Source organism: Camelus ferus, chromosome 3, assembly GCF_009834535.1.
Source record: "Camelus ferus isolate YT-003-E chromosome 3, BCGSAC_Cfer_1.0, whole genome shotgun sequence".
In the NCBI taxonomy this organism is placed as follows: domain Eukaryota; kingdom Metazoa; phylum Chordata; class Mammalia; order Artiodactyla; family Camelidae; genus Camelus; species Camelus ferus.
The window spans coordinates 50,854,878-50,880,980 of NC_045698.1; the positions used below are offsets into that span (position 1 = coordinate 50,854,878).

Below are 26,103 nucleotides of genomic sequence, written 5' to 3' on the forward strand. Positions count from 1 at the left end.
CTATGGGATGCCAATGTGGAAAGGACCGGTGGAAGCATTTATAGTTCAGTGATTAACAGATGGAAGTGAGAGTCACAGACTCAGTTTTACACGTGATGGACATTTACAAACTGTGTCTAGTGACTGTGGGCAATTTATCCAACCTTTCTAAACTCTATTTCCTCGTCTGTCAAATGGGAATAGTAATCCTACTTCTTGCTTGGGTTTTTCTGGGATTAAACCAGAATCATTTTTCACAAGGCACTTAAAGTAGCTGTTACAACTGTTTCCTCGCCCCTGCTTCCCCGTGCAGACTGGAAAATGGGCCTAGAAGGGGGTGAGAGGTTTATTAGGGTCACAGCTAGTTAACAGCAAAGCAGAAACCTAATCCCAGTTCCCTGACCCCCTTCCGGCTCCCCATCGCTTTCGTGGGTGTCCGCAGCCGTCCCCTTGCCAATCAGATTAGAAACTCCCCCCTCATCCCACAGTGCCCATGACACTGGGAAGACTCCCCCAGTTACCAACGGAACGATATTTTCAGTGAGCTCGGGTCTTGGCTTTTTGCCATTTAGGAAAGGGGAGGAAGCGGGGTGGAAACGCTGGCTCCCTGGGAGTAATTAAAGGTTAAATGTAGTTTTAGGCGTTGCCCAGGCCTGGGTGATCCCGCGATCGGAGAGTTCCAGCCCTTTGCATTCCAATACAGCTACTTCACGGCTGGCACCTCAGGCCGCGGAGGCGGGGCCGTAGCGCACGGCCAGGTGGGCGGGGGCGGGGCTGCGGCGCCGGGCGTTCGAACGGCGCGGCGGAGCTGCACGTTCCGGCCCCGGGGCGTGGCCTCGCACAGGTGCGCCGAGCGGCTTGGGTTTCACTGAAACTTATCCAGCTCCTGGAAGGCGCGCGCAGAGGCTCCAATTAGGGGCAGGTGAGAGGGTGGCTTTCTCTCCGCTCGGCGAGTGGGACTCTGAGTTTCGAATCGGTGGCGGCAAACTCTCCGTCCTCCCGGCGTCGGGGCTGCTGGAAGGATGAGAAGCTTGAGCGCGGCGTGGCTGCTGGGGGTCGCCATCCTGCTGGCGGCCTCTGCCTCCTGCAATCGCACTGTCCTAGGTGAGACACTTGGTTAAGGAGGGCTGGTGCCGCTAACGAGCGGGTGGTGGGCAGGCGGTGGAAGCAGGGCAGGCGGTGGAAGCAGGGCAGGTGCGCGAAAGGTGCTCTGCAGCGCCCCCCACCACTTCTCCGTATCCCACAGCTTCCTCTCGGCTTATTTGACGGGGGAATCCCTGCGCCAGGGGAGCAGCCAGCTGGGACAATCGCGAAAGGCTGTAGTCTGCGGAGGGGAAAGGAAGGGGAAGGAGTGCTCGTATCTACAGACTACCCAGAGGGCTTAGCCTCTCCGCCCCCAGGGTTTTCTTTGCAAACGCAAGTCATTAAGGTGCATTTCGCATACTCTTGAGACTCCGGGCTGGTGCTGCGGGACCCGCGGAGGAAGCGAGTTGACGGCTCAGGGAGGTGGAGTAGGTGGGAGCTCGGGGCCTGGGAACTTTCTCCCTCGCTTTTCGGAGCCAGCTCTTTGGGGTCGGCCCACAGCTCCTCTGGCACAGTGGATGGCCCGAGCATGGAAGTCAGAGCCGGACTCTGCTGGTTTCTCGAGGTGACTAGTGCTCATTGAGTTTTAGGCCAATTGAGCAGATTAACAAATGAAACCTCTTGGACCTTGCCTTACATTCGACCAAGTGACTTTACGGCCCTGGGTTTCCCGATACTTCGGTGCCACATTGTGCGCCACGGCCGGATGCGCCGGGTGTGCTGCCCTAGGTGTTCTGCGACGGGTGTGCTCGAACTTGTCCGGCTGGGGGTGGAATCTCCCGGGCTGAGCAGGCTTCTGAGGGCGTGGGCGCTGTCTGGCCTGGTATCGCCCAACTGTGATGCTAACGGACGCCCCACTGTTTGTGGTAGCCAGGGTTGCCTTAAAAGGGAGTTTTGAACTTCCCTGCGAAATTTGCAGACCTGTTGTAAAAGGCAGTTTCTCACTTTTATCCTCTTCATAAATACATTGTAATAGAGCAGATCATTGTGGATTTGAATTAGATTGTAGAATGTGATTCTTTTCCTTCTGGAGTTACAGAAAAGGGGTGTTATAGTGGATGCTTGAAAACTGCACCACTGGTACACTTTATTGTCAGCTTCAGAATAAAGGCATTTATTTATTTCCAGGAGGTACTGAAACTGTGATGAACACATGTCCGTTTCTCTTTGTCTTTTAAAGTCATAAACTTAAGATTTAGGAACGAAGCTTAGTATGCGCAAACATTTTTAAAAAAAATATGTGGATGTTGATGATTCATATGGTTCCTACAGGAAGCTTGCCTGAGTGTTTGGCTTGTTCTTGTTTACAAAGTGAGGGGCTGGGGGGATTCCCGGAGTATAATGTGGACCTAATTTAACAACAAAATCAAGATACTTGTTAACCAGAACTATTTAATATTGCACTTTGTTTTTTTCGTTGTTGTTGTTGTTTGTTTTTCTCCTCCACATACTTTTATTCTTTTGCAGGGTAACTTTCCTAAAGGGTCAGCTAAGTAACAGAGACTTGAGGCAGATGGAGCTTTCCTCCTAGCTTGAAACTAAATTGATTTTGAACAAGAAATAAGGCATCACCAGTGTTTCTGCCCCTGAGTGCTGTCTGTTCACCTCCTTGATTTTGACCCTCTTGTGTGCTCCTCAGTTGGCTGCAGGACAGATAGTTGGTTTGATTTTTCTTCCCAAAGGCCTTACCCACATAAGACTGCTTTGTGGAAGGGAACTCAGCCTAGAGCACATCCTTCTCATTTTACAGATGGGGCCCACTGAACTGGGGGGAGCGGCAAGGAAAACAGTCCGCCAGGCCCCTGCTTTCTTTCCTGTCACAACAGTCATTGATAGTTATTTGTGTAAATATGTTTAATCTTTGCCCCACTGGATCATATACTCCAGGAGGCCAGGGACCCTAGTGGTACCTCCGTTGCCACGGTCCAGCACAGTCTCATTCCCTACAGGACCTCAATAAATAGTGAAGAACTAAGTGAAGTGAGTTGCCCAGAGTGACCTGGTGATGGCAGTTGGGCATTTAAGTTGGCTTCTCTCAGGCATTTCTTTCTTCCCACTTTTGTCACAGACCTGGTAAGTCCTGATAAGCTCGTCATTCCCGTTTTCCTCCTGGAGACGGAAACTCGTGTTCTCTTTGTAATTGGTTTTTAGTTATACAAGTCACATGTGATCACTGGAGGGGAAAAATGAACCCGAAAAAAGGGGGTGATGTTAATTAAAACGCCCTCAGTACCCAAAGTACTGCTAACATTTTGGTTTCTAGTCTTTCCCATGCTTTCAGGCAGAATGCATAAAGATGTATTCACAAATACAGAAATGTTTTGTACAAGTATGTGTTTATATAAACATCAGTAGCATGTCCTGTAAATATAAAACATTTTTAATGACTCTAAAATGTTAGTAGACGATGTAATGTTTAATTGGCCCTCTGTTGATGGACACGTGGGATATTTCCAGTGTTTTGTAATAAGAGAGAACACTGTAATGAACCTGAAGATGGGACTTTAAATTTGTGTTTGGTGCCCTCGCTGGCCCCGTAGTTACTAATTAACCTTGATGGGTGATTCTTTAGTGAAGTCTGTGTTTGACTTTCGTAGGGTTTTATTAGGTGGGCAGGTGTTGAGAGGGAAACAGTTCCTCCTCAGAGAACACATGAAAATGGCCTAAAATGTACCTAGGGAGGGATGCCGGCAATTGGAGCTTTTTATTTTTCAATCTGTGCTCCCAAAGGTCGAGAGCAGAAGAAATCTGGGGTGAGGGGATAAAGGGCACAAGAGGAGAGTTAACTCAGATACAGTAGCTGCTCTGGACTTGGTTTGGTAGGGAGGGTGGGCCCCAGAACGATGCTTAATATAACAAAGAACAAGTAGTGTTTTTAAAGTTAAAAATTTTACTTCCATTTTTTTAACCCGAAAATTGTACAAATCAGAAGGGTTAAAAAAACTGAACAGCCCCTGTTCTCTCCTCTCTCAACAGACTTCTCTGTGCACAAATACATATATTTCATAACAATAGAAGGCTAATACTATAAATTCTGTCCTGCAATTTTTTTTTAACCTGATAGATCTATTCATGGTCAGTATGGAAAAATCGGTCCATACTTTCATAGGGAAAATATTACTCGTTGTATAAATGCCATAAGTTATCGAACAAGCCTTTTTTGTTTTTTGGTGGACATTGAGACTAGCATTTTTGTGTTAGGATGATAAATAATATTCTAGTAAATATTCTTGTAATACAGTATTTTTGTGCTAGCAATACTTATTCCTAGCAATAAAATGATGGACCATAGGGCAAGCACACTTAAAATTTTGATGTTTTGCCAAAATGCTCTCCAAATAGATTGTACCAATTTACAGTTCTTTGAAAATGCAATCGGAACAATATAGAGACGTGTGACATAAAAAAAAGTAAGTTCTCCCCTCTCCAGAGGTGTTTATAGTTTAGTGGGTATTTTTCTAGACCTCAGATTTGCAAACAAATTATAATTTTATTATTAGTAATGGAAGCATATTCTGCCAACTGCTTTTTTCAAGTGGCAGTATATTGTGGCTGTCTTTCCATTTCAATATTTATTGGATAGTGTAGTGTCTACTACTAATGCTAGAGACTGTGCTGGGGATATGCTAAGTTAGGAATGGGGGCTGAGGAACATTGCTCATTTCCTGTTTGTTTGTAATTGGGGTGGGCGCTGCTGCCTTGAGCATCTGTGGGTTTGTATTCTTGCATACTTGGGCAAGTATTGTTGATTATAGCCCCCAAATGGGGGTGCTTTTGTAGCCAGATACTTTATATGTGCTTAAATTTCATATGTACATTAAATTTCTTCACTCTAAACTAGACATGATTTTATCTGGCTTATTGAGTTGGGAACTGGGGTAGCATCAGTTCCAGACAAGTTCTGTGAGTTTTGGTGAGTGGTGCAGCACACCGGATGAGGTAAAAGTCTATGTACTGAGCAGAAAGGGCTTCAGGAACCTTTCGGCAGCATCTCGACATTTACCAGTGTTATAACAAGCAGCGTGCTGGTTGTGCGCTCTGGGACTGGTACAGTGAACAACACAGCTGATATGAATGGTATTTTAAATTGAGCCCATTCAAGGTTGGGTGTTGGAATATTTTCACGAAATTTTTCTTTCTCTCTTTGAATCCTTGCCCATCTTTCTTTTTTTAGTATGTCTGGCTCTTCTCCTCTTTTTATTATAGTATTGTTACCTAAAACAGATTTGGATGCCTCTCTACATGAACCTTCCTGAGCTGGTATGTGTTTGTTTTTATGGAAAACTTTAGACCTAAGAGAACAGACTATTATAAGGACTCCCTCGAAGCCCTCACTCAGCTTTAATAGTTGTGCCCTAGCCTATTTCCTGCCCTTTGTCCTGTGTTCATTTTTAACTGCTTTATTTACATATAATTTGCATACCAAACAATTCACCTATTTAAAGTCTACCAGTCAATCATTTTTATAATATTCACAGAGTTATCTATTCAGCGCCAAAATCAACTTTAGAATATTTTTATTACCCCATAAGAACACCCCACCCCTTAGCCGTCACCTCCCAATTGCCCCATTCCCCAGCTCCTGGCAACCACTCATCTACTTTTTGTCTATGGATCTGCCTATTCAGGACATTTGTTATAAATGGAATCATACAGTACATATTCCTTTGTGACTGGCTTCTTTCAGAAGCATAATCATTTCAAGGTTCATCCATGTTGCGGCATGTGTCAGTACTTCATTTCCTTTTATTGCTAAATAACCAATTGTATGCCTAAACCACATTTTATTTATCCATGCATCAGTTGGTAGACATTTGAGTTATTTCTACTTTGGGGCTCTTATGGATAATGCTGCTATGAACATTCCTGTACAGGTACTGTGGGCACATGTTTCCCTTTCTTCTGAGTATGTACTTCGGAGTAGGAATTGCTGAGTCATACGGCCACTCTGTGGTGAGCCATCTAAGGAACTTCCAGATTGTGCCCCACAGTGACTGTACCACTTTACATCCCCCCAACAGTGTCGGAGGGGTCCAGTCTTGAAATAAATCCAGATATAATTTCATCTTAAAATATTTCAGGATGTATTCATAAAAGTTGGTTATTTCTTTTTCAAACACAACCACATAATAACCACTGACAAAAATTGTGTAAAACAATCAAATAGTGTTCAAATTTCTAATTGTCTCATAAATGTCATCAATTGTATTTTAATAGTTTATTTGAATCAGCATCCAAATAGGGTCCACATATTAAGTTTGATACTGTCTTTTTTATTGTTATTCAAAATTATTTAATTTCAAGGCTGGATAATCAAAAAACAAGTTTCAGAGCTAGGAAATAATATACTGGTTAACAGGTTATGACACTAGGGTAGTGAAATGATTAAATAGAAATGGCTTGAATCTTATGGATGCATTAATCTAGATTTGATACTGGTTCAGAAATTTATTTATAGAATTAAAAATATAATCCATCTTAGTATTTGTTTTCTTTCCATGTCCACAAAATGAAGAGCTTTTCCTGATCATCAGTTTTTCATACAACAGACAAGTAAATCTCATCTAGCCCTAGAAAGGGAAAAACATGAACTTTACAAGACTATCAACATCAAAAGAATTTAAAAATAATGATATCATCTTTTAAATCTTTTAATCTGCAAGTCCCACCTCCACAGCTCTTTATTATTTTATTCTTTGCCTTCTAATTTATATCTTGAAGAAATGAGGTCCTTGTCTTGCAGCAATTTCTACAGCCTGGATTTTGCTGACTACATTCTTGTGTTATTTAACATGTCCTGTTGTCCCCTTTATTTCAATCAATTTGACAGTTGGATTGAGAAGCTTGTTGAGATTCGAGTTTGTTTTTTGCAAGGTAACTTCACAGGTGCTTCTTCTCCTAGGAGGCAAATAATGTCTGGTTATCTATTTTTTTTTTTTAATGGAGGTATTGGGCATCGAACCCAGGACCTCGTGTATACTGAGCATGCCCTCTACCACTGAGCTATACCCACCCCTCTGGTTATCATTTTTGTCATGTGAGTCACTATGGACAATGAATGCTTACATTTTCTTCCCTTTCATAGAGCAAGTTATGTAACTTTTTTTTTGGTACTAAGGGAAAAAGCGTTAATTAGAAATTAGAAAATGTTGGTGCCTCCATTCTGCAGAAATGCAGCCTAATTCATTGCTTTGATCTCTGGTAGGCTATTTCTGGGGCAGATGTCCCAGCCCTTTGAATGGATGAGTCCTCAGAACACGGGTCCAGTGTCCAGTCTCTCTGGAGAGCTGGTGAACGCTTTTCAGACCAATGGAGAATTTATAGGATTCTCTCACACTTCTGAAAGCTTTCCAGAATGTGTTACTATTAATACAAATAAATGTATAAGTTATTGGAGGAGGGGCTGATTCCAAGAGGGGAGTTTTTAAATGGTAAAATTGGACATTTAATATTTTCTGTTGACGAACATAAGTATGTCTATGCATGGCTGGGACATTGTGCTGTGCACTGGAAATTGACACATTGTAACTGACTGTACTTCAATTAAAAAAAAAATTTCCATTTGAGAACACATGTGTGGAATCCACCGCACAGGTTAGGTCAATCTCAGTGGACTCTAGCGTGTAACCTCAGGTCAGGGCCGCAGAGATGGGCAGTGGGATACAGAGGTTAGAACTGGGGATTCTGGAAATGGGCTGCCTGGGCGTGAATCCTGACTCTCCTACCTAGCAACTCTTCAACCTTGGGAAAGTTACTCAACTTTTTTGTGCTTCGTTTTGTGCATCTAGAAAATGAGGCTCTTAATAGTGCCTGCTCATCAGGTTGCTGTGAAGGTGAAGTAAGTTAATACATGCAGTGTTGAAATCAATGCAGGACACATGAAATGAGCCCTTATTAAGCGTTGGTGCTTGTGTATTAAGGTGGTCTTATTTTGTAGAGTGGTCCTCCTGCAGTCCCCTGCTGCTGTCTGTGTGTGGTTTGGGCACTAACTGGGCCAGGCTAGAGCTCTAAAGAAAGGATCAGGAGCGCGGGGCATAGTGATTCTCCCTCACGTCCCTCTTCAGTGTGGCTCACTGAGATTTTCCATCCATCCCAGGTGTGCTGAACACCTGGTGTGGGTCCAGGGTGAGGCCAGGGGCTGTGGGGATGCTAAAGGAATTATGACAGCCCTAGAATTAAAGAATCCTATACTCTCATGCAGGGGCTTTGCTATTTTGATTTCCAGAGCGAGTTCCACAGATATTTCATGTCTATAGATATGTTGTTACTGTTCCCTTGGGGATCAAAATAGGTCACTCTGCTTAGTGGCTTTGAAAAACATGTTAAGTGGGTCATGAAGTCAATGTAGAAGGTGTTGACTGGCTTTTTATAGAATGGAGTGGAAGACAATGGAAAGTCTTAATGTGTACCCTGCATAATAAGGGTAATTACGATTTTGTGAAACTTTTCCCGTTATGGTTATATGTACTGGAACTGGGTTACCATACAGAATATATTTCTTACCATGCGTTATAGCCAAGTTTTGACGAACACGGTCATATGTGGGAATGTTATTTTATTTTTTTAATTTAAAATAATGTATGCTCTTGTAAAACAATTATAAAAGAAACTGGGACGAGATGGGTCTGTCCTAAGTGTTTTAACTCGGGGGGCTGCCAGAACAAGTGGCCACAAGCTGCTGTTTTCAGACAGTAGGAGTTTATTCTCTCACGGTTCTGGAGATCAGACGTCTGAAATCAAGGTGCGGGCACATCTGAAGGCTCTGGGGGAGAATCCGTCCTTTGCCTCCTCCAGCTTCTGGTGGCTGTTGGCATTTCTTGGCATTCCCTGGCTTGTTCCTTGGTGTTACTCCAGTCTCTGCCTCCATTTTCACATTGCTTTCTCCTTTCTGTCTTTTCCTTCTCTCTTAAATCTCCCTCTGCCTTTCTCTTATAAAGACACTTGTCACTGGATTTAGGGCCCACCTGGATAATCCAGGGTGATCACTTCATCTCAAGATCCTTATAACATCTAGAAAAACCTTTTTTCTAAATAAGGTCAATGATCACAGATTCTAGGGGGTTGGATTTGGGGGGCTACCCATTCCACTACATGAAAAGTGAAGTATTGATCTGCACACCCTGTCATCCTCTACCCACAGTAACCACTGTTAATTTTTTTTTTAATGGAGATACAGGGGAGTGAACCCAGGACCTCATGCATGCGAAGTACATGCTCTACCACTGAGCTATTACCCTTCCCCTCACTGTTAATTCTTAATAGGGAAGCCTTCATAGTAATGAATCATCTTGCTGAACATGGGTGCAAAGGTGGAAGAGGAAAAAATGATAACTCAGCGTACAAATTATCAGATATACTTGTGAGCAGGTTTAACCTCCTCCCTGGATACTGTGAGGCCGTGGTGAAGGGCTACTGTTCCCCTAGATTAAACTAAGTTCCTGCCGTGTCCTCAGATTGTCCCTCCATTTTCCTCTGCTGGTCCACGAGCACTTGGCTGGGGCAGGAGGGGGCTATGCCACACTTTTGTGGTTTGTAAATTTGCATTCATGATACAGGGATGAGAGTAGAAGTTGTTAAAGCTTACCTGTTACTTGCTTGAAAGTCAGAATACAACTTTGTCTGAACACAGATAGTGTACCCACTGTTAGTGACCTGGAGGCCAGAAGGCTGGCCTGCCAGCTGGCAGTCGTGGGGAGGTCTCCATGGAGCCCACACAGGAGTGGCGCATCCCTGCCCATGGAGGCTGTCCTTGTGGCTGGAGAGGGATTATCTCTTGTTCTCCTGGGAATCTCACTGGTTGGACTTTGGGCTCAGGAATAGATCCTGTCTTGCGGCCAGAGAAACACAGATGGCCATTAGAAGAACAGTTAAGAACTCATGAGTGTGGACAGCTTGTAAAAAGAAGTGGAAATACTGTCAGTTTTTTTGAGATGCATAGAAATCAATGTTATATTCCAGATATATTTGACAGCCCTCCAATTAAAAAAAATACTGGATTGTAAAGAAAAAAAAAAAAAGAAGAAAATAACATACTTTCATTTGCACAAACCAGCATTCCTGCTGATTTCTGTAATGACCCTTGTCTGCCTTGCCTTTCTCATACAGGAACCAGTAGACCCTCTAAAGGAAGAAGTCTCATTGGTAAGGCTGATAGCCCACCTCACATCTCAGGGAAAGGAGTGACGGTGGTACCTGGCTTCTCCGTGGATGAGTTTTCTACCTCCGTCCTCACTGGCAAACTGACCACTGTCTTTCTCCCCATTGTCTACACGATCGTATTTGTGGTCGGTTTGCCAAGTAATGGCATGGCCCTGTGGGTCTTTCTTTTCCGAACAAAGAAGAAGCACCCCGCTGTGATTTACATGGCCAATCTGGCCTTGGCAGACCTCCTCTCTGTTATCTGGTTCCCTCTGAAGATCGCCTACCACATACATGGCAACAACTGGATTTACGGGGAATCTCTTTGCAAGGTCCTCATTGGCTTTTTCTATGGCAACATGTACTGTTCCATCCTCTTCATGACCTGCCTCAGCGTACAGAGGTACTGGGTCATCGTGAACCCCATGGTGCACCCCAGGAAGAAGGCAAACATTGCCATCGGTGTCTCTCTGGGAATATGGCTCCTGATCCTGCTGGTGACCATCCCCTTGTACGTGGTGAAGCAGACCATCAACATCCCCGCCCTTAACATCACCACCTGTCATGATGTTCTGCCTGAGGAGGTGTTGGTGGGGGACATGTTCAATTACTTCCTCTCTTTGGCCATTGGAGTCTTTCTGTTCCCCGCCTTCCTCACAGCCTCTGCTTATGTGCTGATGATCAGGACACTCCGGTCTTCCACCATGGATGAAAACTCGGGAAAGAAGAGGCAGAGGGCCATCAAGCTCATCATCACTGTCCTGGCCATGTACCTCATCTGTTTCACTCCCAGCAACCTTCTGCTCGTGGTGCACTACTTCCTGATTAAAAACTGGGGCCAGAGCCATGTCTACGCCCTGTACATCGTCGCCCTCTGCCTCTCCACCCTCAACAGCTGCATTGACCCTTTTGTCTATTACTTCGTTTCACAAGACTTCAGGGATCATGCAAAGAATGCCCTTCTTTGCAGGAGTGTCCGTACCGTAAAGCGGATGCAAGTATCCATCACATCAAAGAAATTCTCTAGGAAATCCAGCTCTTACTCTTCAAGTTCAACAAGTGTTAAAACCTCCTATTGAGTTTTCCAGGTCTTCCAACGGAAGTTGTGCTGGAGGATTTGGAGCCTGCTCAACGTTACAGGGATGTTAATGGTGTTCTCTAACCAGAGGTCTCAACACATACCATGTATTTGCAGTGCCTCTCAGGATTGCTGGGAGCTTCCCTGTTTGCATAAGGAAAGTGCCCCAAATTAACAGAGAAGTCAGTTTCAGAATTCCTCTACTCAGGTGCTCCCAGAAGTGAAACTGACAGAAGCAGACTTTTCAGAAGGAAAAGACAGAAACTCAGTGATTTACAAAAACTAGTCTTGGCATGAAGACTAAGTTCTTAGCTGAAACTACATTTCTTTTACATCTGGGGTCAGTCACAGCCTTGTTAGAGCTTAAGGGCCCTCAGAGATGATCAGTCCAATTGACTGGCTTTATAATGAGGATACTAGAGAGCTGAGGGAGAGGTCCAGAATCAGGTGTCCAACCACTGGTAGCCAGTTAGGACTGGACAGTAGAATCTGAATGGTCTCTGGGGTTCTTGTACCACCTCATCAAAATCGTTGTGGATCTTGTTTAAAAATGCAGATTCATCAGACTCAGGAATGTGAGCTCGGAGTCTGGGAACAGGGTCCAGGAACCTGCATTTTAATGAGCCTTGTGCACACCAGAGTTTGGGAACCACTGGTCTAAGTACTGCTCTTCCACTTAATAAGGGGCCATGGTATTTTTTGAAAAGAAAAGCAAGCAGAATGCTGTGTGTCTCTTTTATGTTTAGCTTATAATGAAGCTTGTCTTACTGGGACTTTCAATTATTTCTTTATCAGCCCTTTTGTATGCATTATTATCACTTCAAGGAAAATACAATGAGGATTTTAAACATGGAACAATTAATTTCATGTAATTTTTTACTGACTTCAGTGAAATCTTCAGGCTGTCTGAGTAATTGACTCTTTCGCAACTAAGAAGAGCATTTACCACTCGGTATTTTAAAAAATTATTGTTGGACTGTTTATTGTCAGCTTTATTGACTCGCTATCAAATACGAAATTACAAAGCCATGACTGGGTTTGAACCACATCTGCTTTGGAAAGGAACACTAAAATAGAGGTGATTTGCAATGTATTTGAAGAGGTACTTGACTCCAGGTTGACTTTATACAACTGTTGCATTTGTGACCTTTTAAAATAATTATTTTATTGTATGATTGATTTATAAATAACATGTCGCTTTTTTATGACTCATTTCTGACTGCGTGGGTTTTGCTTTTTTGTTTTTGTTTTTGAGGGAAGGAGAGAGAGAAGGGAAGCGATGGCATCACTCCCCTTCTAAGAAGGAATGATGTGATGTTCACACCTTATTTTTTACATAAATAGGTCCATGCTGTACACAGTGCTCTGCGATCACTGTTTTTCCTTTAACCACATTTTAGAATTCTTTCCATGCCTGCGTCTCTGGCTTGACCTCCATTTTTAAAGGCTGCAGACTATTTAATATTTTGGATGTACAGTGATGAATGTAGTCATTTTCCTACCTGTGGCTCCTAAAATTGTTTCTCTCTCTCTCTCTCTTTTGCTCCTATTAAAGGAGTGCTGCATTGAACATCTGTATGCAGACACCTCTGTATTTCTTTAGGATGAGTTCCTGGAAGTAGAAAGGCCAGGTCACAAGTTAGATGTAAGTTTCGGTAACACTGACCAAATTGCCTTCAGTAATTTATTCTTCTACCAAAAAGTACGTTTGCACCTATGTCCTGAAATGCTCTTCCACACCTGATCTATCAGTCTTTTGAAAAGGTACCAATGTGATTGGGCAAAAATTTCATTCTTGTTTTAATTTGTACTGAAGCTGCACAGCCTAGTGGCCAAGACTGCAGGCCCTGAGCTGCCAGGCAGGGCTGAATTCCAACTCCATCATTTCTCTGTTTTGGTCTCCTTAGGGAAGATGCTTCTCTTTGCCTCTTTTTCCTCATCTGTAAAATAAAGATTATACTATCTTTATAGAGTTATAAGGATTCAGTGTTTGGCACATACATGCACTCATAAATTTTTTGCAGCATTATTACTATTCTCTGACTGCTGATGAGATTTCAGTTCTGATCTGCCCACTTTCCCTCCAGTGCCAGATACACCCTGCCTTCCTTGCCTGCTGACTCTGCTTTCAGTCTCATAGCAGGCTTGTGGGGTTGTCTTTATTTTTCTTTTTGGGAGGGAAGCAAAAGATGGTGAACACAGGATCAAAGGGAACAGAAACAAATGGCTCACAGTGGCCTCACAAGGTGGTCTATGGGCTGATCCAGTAGAAAACTTTTTTTTTTTTTGGTATTTGCCACTTTTTTTTTTTTAATTGAAGTACAGTCAGTTACAATGTGTCAATTTCTGGTGTACAGCACAATGTCCCAGTCATGCATATACATACATATATTCATTTTCATATTCTTTTTCATTAAAGGTTATTATAAGATATTGAACATAGTTCCACATAGAAGAAACTTTTTAAAATCTATTTTTATTTATAGTGGCTAACAGTTGTAAATCTCAAACTCCCAAATTTATTCCTTCCCACCTGCTTTCCCTGGTAACCATAAGATTGTTTACTATGTCTGCGAGTCTGTTTCTGTTTTGTAGATGATTTCATAGTGTCCTTTCTTTTTCTTTTAGATTGCACATATGAGTGGTATCATATGCTATTTTTCTTTCTCTTTCTGGCTTACTTCACTTAGAATGACATTCTCCATGTCCATCCATGTTGCTTCAGATGGCATTATTTTAGTCTTTTTATGGCTGAGTAGTATTCCATTGTATAAATATACTACAACTTCTTTATCCAGTCATCTGTTGATGGACATTTAGGTTGCTTCCATGTCTTGACCATTGTATATAGTGCTGCTATGAACATTGGGATGCAGGTATCTTTTTGAATTAGAATATAGAATATATACCCAGAAATGGGATTGCTGGATCATATGGTAAGTCTATTTTTAGTTTTTTGAGGTATATCCATACTGTTTCCCATAACGGCTGCACCAAACTATATCCCCACCAGCAGTGTAGAAGGGTTCCCTTTTCTCCATACCCTCTCCAGCATTTATCATTTGTGGACTTTTGAATGATGGCCATTCTGACTGGTGTGAGGTGATACCTCATTATAGTTTTGATTTGCATTTCTCAATAATTAGTGATATTGAGCATTTTTTCATGTGCCTATTGGCCATTTGTATGTCTTCATTGTAGAATTGCTTATTTAGGTCTTCTGCCCATTTTTGGATTGGGTTGTTAGTTTTTTTATTATTAAGTTGTATGAGCTGTTTATATATTCTGGAAATTAAGCCTTTGTCAGCACATCATTTGCAAATATTTTCTCCCATTCTGTAGATTGTTATTTTGTTTTGCTTATGGCTTCTTTTGCTGTGCAAAAGCTTATGAGTTTAATTAGGTCCCATTTGTTAATTTTTCCTTTTATTTATTTATTTAAAAAAAAATTGCTTTTATTTCTATTGCCTGGGTCGACTGCCCTAGGAGAACATTGCTAAGATTTATGACAGAAAATGTTTTGCCTATGTTATCTTCTAAGAGATTTATCATGTCTTGTCTTATATTTAAGTCTTAAAGCCATTTTGAGTTTATTTTTGTGTATGTGTGAGAGAGAGTTCGAACTTCATTGATTTACATGCTATCCAGTTTTCCCAAGACGACTTGCTGAAGAGACTGTCTTTCCTCCATTGTATATTCTTGCCTCCTTTGTTGAAGATTAATTGACCATAGGTCTGTGGGTTTATTTCTGGGCTCTCTATTCTGTTCCATTGATCCATATGTCTGTTTTTATGCCAATACCAAGCTATTTTGATTACTGTAGCGTTGTAGTATTGTCTGAAGTCTGGGAGGGTTATTCCTCCAGCTTCATTATTTTTCCTCAGTATTGCTTTGGCAATTCTGGGTCTTTTGTGCTTCCATATAAATTTTAGGATTGTTTAGTTCCGTGAAAAATGTCCTGGGTAGTTTGGTAGGAATGGCATTAAATCTGTAGATTGCCTTGGGCAGTATGGTCATTTTAATGATATTGATTCTTCCAATCCAAGAGCTTGGGATATCTTTCCATTTCTTTAAGTCATCTTTAATTTCCTTAATCAGTGCTTTGTAGTTCTCCATGTATAAGTCTTTCACCTCCTTGGTCAGATTTATTCCTAAGTGTTTTATTGTTTTTGATGCAGTTTTAAAAGGGAATGTTTCCTTACTTTCTTTTCCTGCTAATTCATTGTTAGTGAAAAGAAATACAGCTGATTTTTTTTTTAATGAGGGGGAGGTAATTTAGTTTATTTATTGATTTCTGCTTGGAAGGGGTACTGGGGCTTGAACCCAGGATCTCTTGTGTGCTGAGCATGCGCTGTATCACTTGAGCTATTCTCTCCCCTCCTCCTTTTTTTTTAATCTTGTATCCTGCTAACTTGCTGAATTCTTTTATCAGCTTTAGTAGCTTCTGTGTGGAGCTTTTAGAGTTTTCTATATATAGTATCATGTCATCCACATATAGTGGCAATTTTACCTCTTCTCTTCCAATTTGGATCCATTTTATTTCTTTTTCTTACCTGGTTGCTGTGGCTAAGACTTCCAAGACTATGTTGAATAGAAGTGGTGAGAGTGGGCATCCTTGTCTGGTTCCAGATTTTAGTGATAAGGCTCTCAGTTTTTCACCGTTGAGAATTATGGTGGCTGTAGGTTTGTCATAAATAGCTTTTATTATGTTGTGATATATTCCCTGTATACCCACTTTGGTAAGAGTCTTTATCATAAATGGGTGTTGAATTTTATCAGATGCTTTGTCTGCATCTATTGAGATGATCATGTGATTTCTATCCTTTCTCTTGTTAATGTGGTTTATCACATTGATTGATTTGCATATGTTGAATCATTTTTGTGTCCCTGGGATGAATACAACTTGATCATGGTGTATGATCTTTTTAAGTGCTGTTGGATTCTGTTTGCTAGTATTTTGTTGAGGATTTTTGCATCTATGTTCATTAACGATATTGGCCTGTGATTTTCTTTTTTTGGTAGTGTCTTTGTCAGGTTTTGGTATCAGGGTGATGGTGGCTTCATAGAATGAGTTTGGGAGTATTCCCTCCTTTTCAATCCTTTGGAAGAGTTTGGGAAGGATTGGTATGAGCTTTTTTTGTATGTTTGATAGAATTCCCCAGTGAAGCCATCTGGTCCTGGACTTTTGTTTGCAGGGAGGTTTTTTAATTGCTAATTCTATTTCATTTCTAGTGATCAGTCTCTTCAAGTGGTCTATGTCTTCTTGATTCAGTCTTGGTGGACTATATGTTTCCAGAAACTTGTCCATTTCTTCTAGGTTGTCCAGTTTGTTTCCTTATAGTTGTTTGCCACTTCTTTATCCGTCTTTTTCATAATATATGCTGATGGTTTAAAAAAATCAAACTAAATAAAAATACATAAAATAAAAAATGTACTCCTTTGCTATCCAGGCCCATTCTTATCTCTCAGAGGGAACTCATTTTTATCATAATGTGTTTATAGAAAATAATGTATGTCATACTTTTAAAATAAGAATATGTATGTGTATGTAAATACATATATGTGCATGTATATGTCAATTTCCAAATCAATTCATACTGATTGCCTCATTGTTTCCAGTGACCAGGTAGTATTCTATGCAGGGACGATCATAATGTAATCACCACCCTGTTGAAGATGTTATTTTTCTTGGAACACGTTCACCAAGTCTGTGAACCTACATTAAGAAGTATAAGAGAAATGATTTGAGAAACAGAATTCTAAGAATGTTTGTTGGCTGAAGCAAATGCTTTCCACATCCTTTTTGTTTCTTTTACCTTTGAGGAGCAGCTCACAAAAGCCCTGGTCTGCCTGAATCAGACCAGCTCTGGCCTGGAGCGCGGAAGTGCCCTGGATGTGCTTGTCTGCTCCTGTCTTCCCTGTCTTACTGGGGTCTGATTTTTCTAAACTATCTGAAAATTTGAATGTGTTGCAGTCCACTGGCCCCATTGACTGAAAGAGGGTTCTCTCAGTTTGGAAGCGAATACAGACTTGCACCCACTGTGTGGGACACATGCTACACTGACTTGATTGGCGTAGTTTTACTGGGACTGCCCTGTACCCCTTTCAGTTGTTTGCAGTAGGAGTTCCAGAGGTAATTAATTTCCTGGTTATCAAGATTTCATAAATCCTGAGGCTATAACCTCATCAGTATGCATAGTTTAGTGATGACAACTTTTTTCCTGTAAATTTAACCCCTTGGAGGCCTTGAGAGGACTGGATTATATTACCAAGTCAGAAGTACAGTTCGTCATACTGTCCCCTGATCTCACTGATTAAAATCTTGGGTCTGTGCTGCAGAGTTTGGATGTTGTCTTAAAAAGCAGTTTCTGATTTCACATTTGTCAAAGGCATGTGTTCCCCCCCACCCCTAATTCTGAAGGAAGAAAAAAACCCCAAACCCTTGAGAAATCCAGTTCTCCATTTTATCCAAGACTTGGACCCACACTGAGATGGTGGTTCTGTTTAAATGTAAATAATTGGAGTCACTCACTTTGGAATTGTCTTTATGGAGGGAGAGTATGACGAATTCCGTGGTTTGGGTATGAGCTGCCTTTGCCTCTACCTGTTAGTCAATCTGTGGAATATTTGCCAGCATCTGTCTTTATTGGTGAGAAATTAGGCACAGCCAGAGTTACGGGCCACCTCCTCCTGCAGAAACCACAGCCTGTGGGCTCCATCATCACCTCTCGTCAAGCCACTGGCACCCAGCAAGTGGGAGTGGTTCATTCTTTTATCCCACAGTTCTTGCAACACTGTTGCCTTATTAAGTGCAAATATTTAAATCAGGATTCCTTCTGTAGCAGCATTCTAGGGCTGGGGTTGATATTCTCAGTGAAATTAATGTGTTTTTAAAAAACACAAAAAAACAAAAACAAAAGCAAGCAACCAATCCTTCAAGTATTGGGGCTTCTGGAAAGCCTTTAAAGAAGAGCCTGTTCTAAAGCCAGGTCTTGAGACTGGGGGAAAGTCAAGGAAAACAAAGGGACAAGAAGACTTAGGAAGGGCCATTATTGTGGCGTATCTCTCTTAACACTGGTATGCTTAGCCCTTTAAGAAACAAACTTTTAAGAATTATAAAAGTAATAAGTGGTTCTTGTAAATAAATCTGAGAAGGTAAGAGCATGTGCTGAAAAGTGGACATATCCCTTCTCTACCTCCATGCCAGAACCCAGGTACTCCCTTTGTGAGTCCTTTCACGTATTTTCTGTGTAAGTATATGTACCTATATGCTTTTTTTTTTTAAGTGAAAGAAGAGTTACCCTATGTATGCTGTATTTATTTAAAATCAACCCTCAAAACTTAATGGCTCAAAACAACAATAAACATTTACTAACTTGCACAGTTTCTGTGGGTCATGAATTTAGGAGCGGTTCAGCCAGGTGGTTCTGACTTGGCATCTCACGAGGCTGCAGTCATCTGAAGGCTTGACTGGGGCTGGGGGAAGCACTTTCAGTGTGGCTCTCCCACAGGGCTGTCAAGTTGGTGCTGGCTGATGGCAGAAGCCTCACTTCCTCTCCACAGCCCTGCTCAAGTGACCTCATAACACAAAGGTTGCTTCCCCCAAAGTGAGTGAGCCAAGAGAACAAGGAGGAGCTGCAGTGCCCTTTAGAACCTGGCCTCAGAAGTCCCACACACTGTCATCTGCACTTTACTGGTCACACAGACTAGCTCCAATTCACTTTGGGAAGAGGCTACATAAGAGCATAAATGCCAGGAATCGAGGATGACTGGGGTCCACGATGAAGGCTGGCTGCCCCACTGTGTGTATGAACACATCTTGGACAATATTTCATATCAGCACTTACTGATTGACCTCATTATTTGAAATGGTTGTATCCATTGTATGGATGTGCTAGTATTAAGGAATCCTCTAGCTTTTAGGTTGTTCCCAGGTTTTTGCTCTGCTTGTAATGCTGTTCAAGCAATCTTGGGTGAGTATCTTTCTATGTTTTTATATACTTGTTTACTCAACATTCTTCCACCGTGTACTATGTGCCAAATCATGCTCAAAGCAGTGAGGGATATTGTGGAGAACAAAATAGACAAGATCCCTTTTCTCATTGAGTTAGCTTTCTAATTGGACAGAGACCAAAAATAAGAAAAATATCTGATCATGGTAAATTCTGAGAGAGGGTAAATGCTAAGAGTGTATTGTATTAGATTATCAGAGAAGGTTTCTAAGAAGGTGAAATTTAAGGTGCAATATAAAGGACAAGAGAGCCAGCCACTGGAAGATCCCAAGCAAAAGCTTTATGGGAGTTGGGGAGGGGAAGGAGAGTATGAACAAGCAGGTTAGAGAGGGTGGCAGGCCCTGGATAACTGAAGGGACTTGTAAGGGAGTAAGGATCTTGACTTTCATTCTAGGCGGGATGCCATAGGGCTGTTTTACTGATAGAGTCGCTGGCTACTACAGATATGGATTATAGAAGGACAAAAGGGAAGCAGGAAATTTCAGCAACGCAAACAAGAGATAATGTTGGCTTGAATGAGGATGATGATAGATATGGAGAGAAGGGAATTAATTTGGGCTGTATTTTGAAGGTAAAGATGTGAAGAATCAAAGATCATACCGTATTGTCCATGGATGATGGTGAAATAGTTAGAAGTGAGCAAATTTGGAGGTTGAAAGTCAAGAGTTCTATTTTGGCCATGACATCTTGAGTTTGAGATGCTTGTCGACATTCAAGTAGAACCGTTGAGGAGGACATTTGGATATCTGATTCTAGATTTTTCTTCTTATAGCAATCAAGGCTGGAGATAACAGATCTGAGTGTTTGCCACATCACTAGCACTTTTAAAGCAAAGTACTTGGTGAGGTATCCTAAGGAAGATAATAGATGAAGAGAAGGGGACCTGGGACAAAGGCCTTTGGTACTTATAACTTTTTGAGCAGAAAAGAAGCCAGTAAAAGAAGACTGAGAAGGACTGGCCACTGGAGCAGGAAGAAAGGCCAGGGAATATGCTGTCAGGGAAGCCAAGGGCATAAAGAAGAGAATGGTCAATCGTTTGGGATATTACTGAGAGGTCAAGTGAGATGAGAACAGAGAAGTGACCATTGGATCTCACCACATGGAAAACACTGGTCACCTTGACAAGACAACCAGTCTCCACGGTGTGATGGGGATAGGAAGACAGAATGGGGTGTGTTCAAGAAAGAATGAGAAGTAAGGAATTGAATGCAGTGGTGATAGATAATCCCATACTGCAAGTTTAATTGTGAAAGGGTGCAGAGGAAGGTGAAGCAAGAGAGGCAATGAGAGTGATCTGTTATCTTTGGAATATGGTGATGGGAATGGTCCAGTAGATGGGGAGACATTGATGGTGGGAGTGTCTTAGGATACACTAGTATTTCTAGAAGTAGAATTTCTGGGTCAGAGGGTATGTGTAATTTTGATCATGATAAATTGCCCTCCTCAGATGTGCACCAATTTACATGTGTCAACGAAGTGTGAGTGTCTTTGACCCAAACTGTTGTAAACACAGAGTTTTCGCAGTCTTAAATATTTGCCAGTCTAAATGTCACAAATTTTGAATGTAATGATCATGCAGAGCTATGAGCACCTTGGGAGAAATGACACTGTATCTTTCCTTCTTTATTTACTTTATATTTTGGGCATATTTTTCTCCTGCCACTCTTTACCACTTAAGCAGTGACACTTGAAAGGTGCCAGCCTTGGGAAATCTGGTCCCATTTCTCTTTGTATTATCTCTGAGAGGTAACCTAAATTATTCTGGGTGAGTTGCAGAAAACTTCTGTTCCATTTGGAACATCCTTTGTTCTAGAAAATCCTCTATTTTTCTTTCTTTCTTTTCTTCTGTAGAGAATAAGAGGGCATGGCTGCAGCCCCTACAGCTGGTACTCAATAGCTCAGAGTCTGAGCCCTGGGCGCCAGCCAGCTCACCTGCAGATGAGGGATTAATTCTCAGCATCGGGTCTTGGCTCAGGTCTGAGGTCCTCCCTCCCGCTTCAGCACATAGCCTGGGGTGCATGACTTCAGCACATAAAAGGGTTTAATTAGAGCTTCTATGTAGCATGGGCTAGACTTAATTACTTAATCCCAGGAGCACAGTTTTAGCCAAGCCTTATGTTCTGTGTTTCTTTCAGAAGCCACCTGGGCACTTGGAGGGGACTGTATCTAATTCTTACTGGTGACAGAAAGGAAAATTCCTCCAACTAAAGATTTTTATAGATGGGAGATTTTGTTTAAGATATAGCTGAATTATCAGAATTTACAGTTTAAAAAATTTCAGAGCAAAATGCGAAATGATGGTTATTTATTCCAATGATAGTTTCTGTAAGTTAAAACCAGAATCTCTTTTTTTTACTTAAAAAAAATTCATAATTATGGAGAATTTTGTACCCACACGGAAGTTGATAGAATTGCGTAAGGAAGATCTGTGTCCATGTACCCATCACTCAATACCAACAACCATCAGTCCTTCAATTCTACCCCTTCCACCTCCCCATCCCGTTAATTCTGAAGCAAGTCCCAGAAATAGTATTATTTCACCTGTAAATGTTTCAGTGACTCTAAAAGAAAAGGAATCTAAAAATCATACCTTAAAAGCAAGCAATCCTTTCATATCAAATATCCTCTGTTTCAAATTTCCTCTTGTCTCAAATGTCATAATTAGTTTCTCTTTTTAGTTAAAAAAACAGAAAACAGAATCCACATAAAGTTTACATGTTGCAATTGATGAATATCTTTTAAGACTCTTAATTTCTCTCTCTTTTTTTTTCCTTCTTGCAATTTATTTGTTGAAGACAACAGGTTATTTGTTTGTAGATTTTCCCACGGTCTGGATTTTTGCTAATTGCACTCCACCAGCAATTTGAAAAGCCTCGAGGGAGATAAAAGACTGCTGATCCAAGAACTCTTACACATCTGTTCATTTTGCATTTTATGGAAAGCAACTATGAATATAAAAATCCTTATCACTCTGCTTCTCTCTGTGGTGATCTTAATATGTTCCTGGGGACAGGGAAGAACAGGACCCCAGGCCACATCAGGATGTGGCTGGCTGTGCCTGGGAATTCTGCTCCGACAGGATCCGTCATTAACTGGCAGTGCGGGCGTTTCACATGTGCCTTCTGCTCCCGTGCATTCATTCTGGCCTCCCCAGGGTCTATCATTCCATAATCCTACAGTTTGGATCCTTTATTTTTCTTTCTCAGGTGGGCTAGAATGGTTATTTTAGAGAGATGTTTCAGCCTTCAGAACCTATCCTGGAGTTTTTTCTTTAGAGATCCTGCTGTGTGTTGGACACTCTGACTGGCGTCTGCCCCCTTCTCCTCTTAAGAGTGGTGGTTCTCCAGGCCAAGAGCCATCTTAGGCCAGGGCTGCCAGTCCAGGCGTGCCCTGCGCTGGCTGGTCAGAGAGGAGCTGCGTCTTCTTGGGAGTGATCTGCAACTGGCGTCTGGGAAGGCATGAGCAAAAGAAAGTAAAATCTACTTTAACTCTATAAAAGAAAATGTTAAAAAAAAAAAAAAAAAAAAGTAAAATCTGCTGAGCAGATTAGGAGGGCCAAAAGTCACAGCCTGAAGGTTGTTCCGGATGTTTCAGCTTGGAGAGGACATGACTCCTGAGGTTCTGAGGGTTATGTGGGCGGGAAGCGGGAGGCCAGGATGGTCACAGGAGCCAGAAGGACTGACTGTGCAGGACAAGGGACATGTCAGAACCCTGGGGCTCTGCGCCACTGTCAGGCTCCTCCCTCGGGTTCCTCTCCCCCGGTTTTTCTTTCTCCTCTGTGGCCAAGGTAAAGAAATTTTTTCGCAGGAATCCCCATGGCAACCACCCTCTGAACTTGTTTGTCCTCCCCAGCCCCCAGCTTGTGGCCCAGAGCCCTCCTTCCTCAAACTGCAACTACCAGCTTTAGAAACTAGAATCTTCCACTTTTTTTTTTTTTTTTAAACTTAAAACTGCCTCCTGGGGAGATGAGGTAAGGAGAAAGCTCTTATCTTGATTTCAGGGGGTGGAGAGTGAGAATTCCGGAGCCTTGGCTGGGAGTCACACAGGTCTGAGAAAGTCTTTGTGGCTGCGGAGTCCAGACTCAGGGCGGGGCAGGTATGCTGTTTGTTATCAGGAGACAAAGCAGGAAGAGCGGTCATTTATGAGCTGGAGCCCATAAATCTCTGCATAACAATGGGAAGGCTCTGCGTCTCCCAAGAAATTGCTTGAGATAGACCCCACCACCAGCAGCGCCTCCTAGTGGTGAAGAGCCAGAGCCCTGGAGCCAGATGCCCTGGGTTCAAATCCCCACTTAACCACGGTGGTGACTGGGAAAGCTACTAATTTCTTTTTGCCTCAACTTAATGAGCAGGAACACAGGGCTGATAATTCCTCATATGAATTTTGAGGATGAAATGAATGAATACATTTAAATTGCCTAGAATGGTGCTTGGTCAGAGGATGTGATGATTAATGTTAGCTGCTATTATTTCCCTTTAACCCAGTTCTTGTGCAGGGACAGGAAAGCATGAGGTGGCACAGGAGCACTCGGAGGGCTCGAACATTCTGGGGAGCTGAGCGATGTCAGGGAGGCCTCCCTGGAGGACTGCTGCCTGAGCTCAACAAGGTCCCCGGAGCAGGGTGCTCCACGCGAGGTAGACGGGGCAGGTGAGACGCGCAGCAGCGCGTCCCGGAGCTTACATTTAACCTGGAGATGGTGGGGACGCTCCATGAGGTTAAGGGAGGGTGGGGGTCAGGTGTGCATCCTGGAGGCTGAGTTTGAAGAAGCGCAAAACGGGTTCAGGAGGTGAGTCCTCTCTCTTACAGTAATTCAGGCCAGAAATAGCAAGGGCTGAGCCACCATGCTAGCCTTAGAGAGGAGGGAATGGGGGACTCGGGAGGTAGAACCCGGCAATGACTGAATGAGAGGAGGAGGGACCAGAAATAGCAGGACACTCAGGTTTCCAGCTCAGGCATCAGGTGAGTGGGGGTCTTGCTGTTGACTGAGAGAGCAGAGAAGGGTCCCGTCGGGATCCTCCAGAGGAGGAGTGAGGGGGCAAGGGAGTGAAAACGGTCAGTTTAATTTAGTGTAAAGAGGGAGTTTGAGATGCAGATGGGCTATCTAAGGGGAGAGGTCCTGTGGTTAGTTTATTTATATTTGACTCTGTCCCCAGTAGGATTTAAAGTGAAATATCAGGAAACATAAAATAGAGGACAATACTATGAGTAGAAGAGAAAGAAGAAAGAAAAATAAGAATGGAATGTAAAACTGAGGAAGGTGAGAGGTGAATACAAAATAAACAGCAGAAAGCAGAAGTCACAAGCTGACTGGCTTCAGCTGGACTTAACTGCTTGCACTGGCCTGTTAATGTTTGTCTGCTTATCTTTGGCTGGGCTTTTAAAATTTTCTTTCTTTGAGTGTGTCTTAAAATCTAGGAGTTCTCAAAAATTAGGACTTCCGGCTTTTTCTAAAATACTGAAAGTTCTGGAAGCTCTGAGCCATATTCTAATCTGGCAACAGTGACCTGGATCTGAGGAGCAGTCACTAATCTTAAGAGGGCATGTGTTCTCCAATTTACCGCAGTCCCTGCCACTCCTTATTGTCTCCCTAGCGCTGAGGTGAGTGTCAGTCCAATTTATCATCATGGACTATTTATCTGAATTCCTGTCTCTATCAAATGTGAAAAAAACAAAAATACATTGAGATTTCTTTTTTAACTCTTGCTCTGTTTCGCCTGTCTACACCAGATGCCTGGCCCTCGAGGCAGGCTGATGCTTCTTGTTTACACCTGCTGCCCATTCTGATCAGTGCCTTTATTGTACCTGTTGTCAAATAGTTTGAGCATGGCTTCTGCTGTAGGAATTAGAGCTTACGACAGACGGAAAAATTGTGCATTTGGCCTAGGTGGCCCACAGACTTGACGCTAGGCCTTTGAGCAGCCAAAGAAAAAGAGAACATCTTATCAGCCAGGCAATTTATCAAGTCCGTAAGATAACTGCTTCAGCAAATCAGGGCTCTTCTTAACACAAAGACCATACAGAAATTTCTCCTGAGTCTTCAAAGAGAGGGAATGGTATGTTCAAACAGCATCCATCTTCAGAGTAGGTACTAATCTAAGATTGATTCTAGGTGCTTCCCTCAGCAGAGTCAAGTAGCATTTCTCTAGGCACAACTGCTTAAGCAGTTCTAAGGGAGGCCCATCTGATACAGCCCGCAAACCTAGTTCTCTACCAAACTGACCCTATAGAAGGATAATTTTAGAAAATATAGAAAATCTGGAGAAATGAATGAATTCAAAATAATCTGCCATAGATGGTCCAAAGATGTGATGTCTGGACTTGCAGCAGCTACCTTGTCACCATCAGGGGACAAGCCCAGGATGAGAACCAGCATGCAGAAGATAGTGAGGAGGAAAGACAAAAGGTCTTGGGTCCTTGACATTGTTGAAACACTGAAATAACCAACTTTTGTTGTGTGAGATAACAAATGTCCTTATAAAGTTTAAACTACTTTTATTTGGTTACTCTGATATGTGCTGACATAAACATCATAACTAGTTAAATGCATAATCAATTCAAGCCCAAAGAAAGAGCAATAAAAGCCATAAACAATCTGTTGTCTCCTCCTGGGAGTGTAAGTATAGAAGCAAAGATGTAAATGGATGGGTTATGAAAATCATTGGCGTGTCACAAGAAATTGTAGCTCTGTACTCTAGATGGGTGCCAATAAAACCATCCTGGTATGATTCTCAGGAGTTTCAGATCTCAGGTCAGAGTCAGGGAAATAGACTTGGAATTGGAATCACGTAGTTTGTAGGTAAAACCATCACAGTA

At 42.3% G+C, this 26,103-nt stretch overlaps 1 protein-coding gene across 1 annotated transcript; it reads left to right on the forward strand.

The window, feature by feature from the left end:
* Positions 1 to 559: 559 nt before the first annotated feature.
* Positions 560 to 12,490, forward strand: F2RL1 (F2R like trypsin receptor 1). The gene is made up of 2 exons (XM_006186717.3): positions 560 to 1,083; positions 10,168 to 12,490. Exons 1-2 carry the CDS (start codon positions 1,002 to 1,004, stop codon positions 11,277 to 11,279), a joined length of 1,194 nt encoding a protein of 397 aa, XP_006186779.1. The 5' UTR covers positions 560 to 1,001; the 3' UTR covers positions 11,280 to 12,490.
* The last annotated feature ends 13,613 nt before the right edge of the window (positions 12,491 to 26,103 follow it).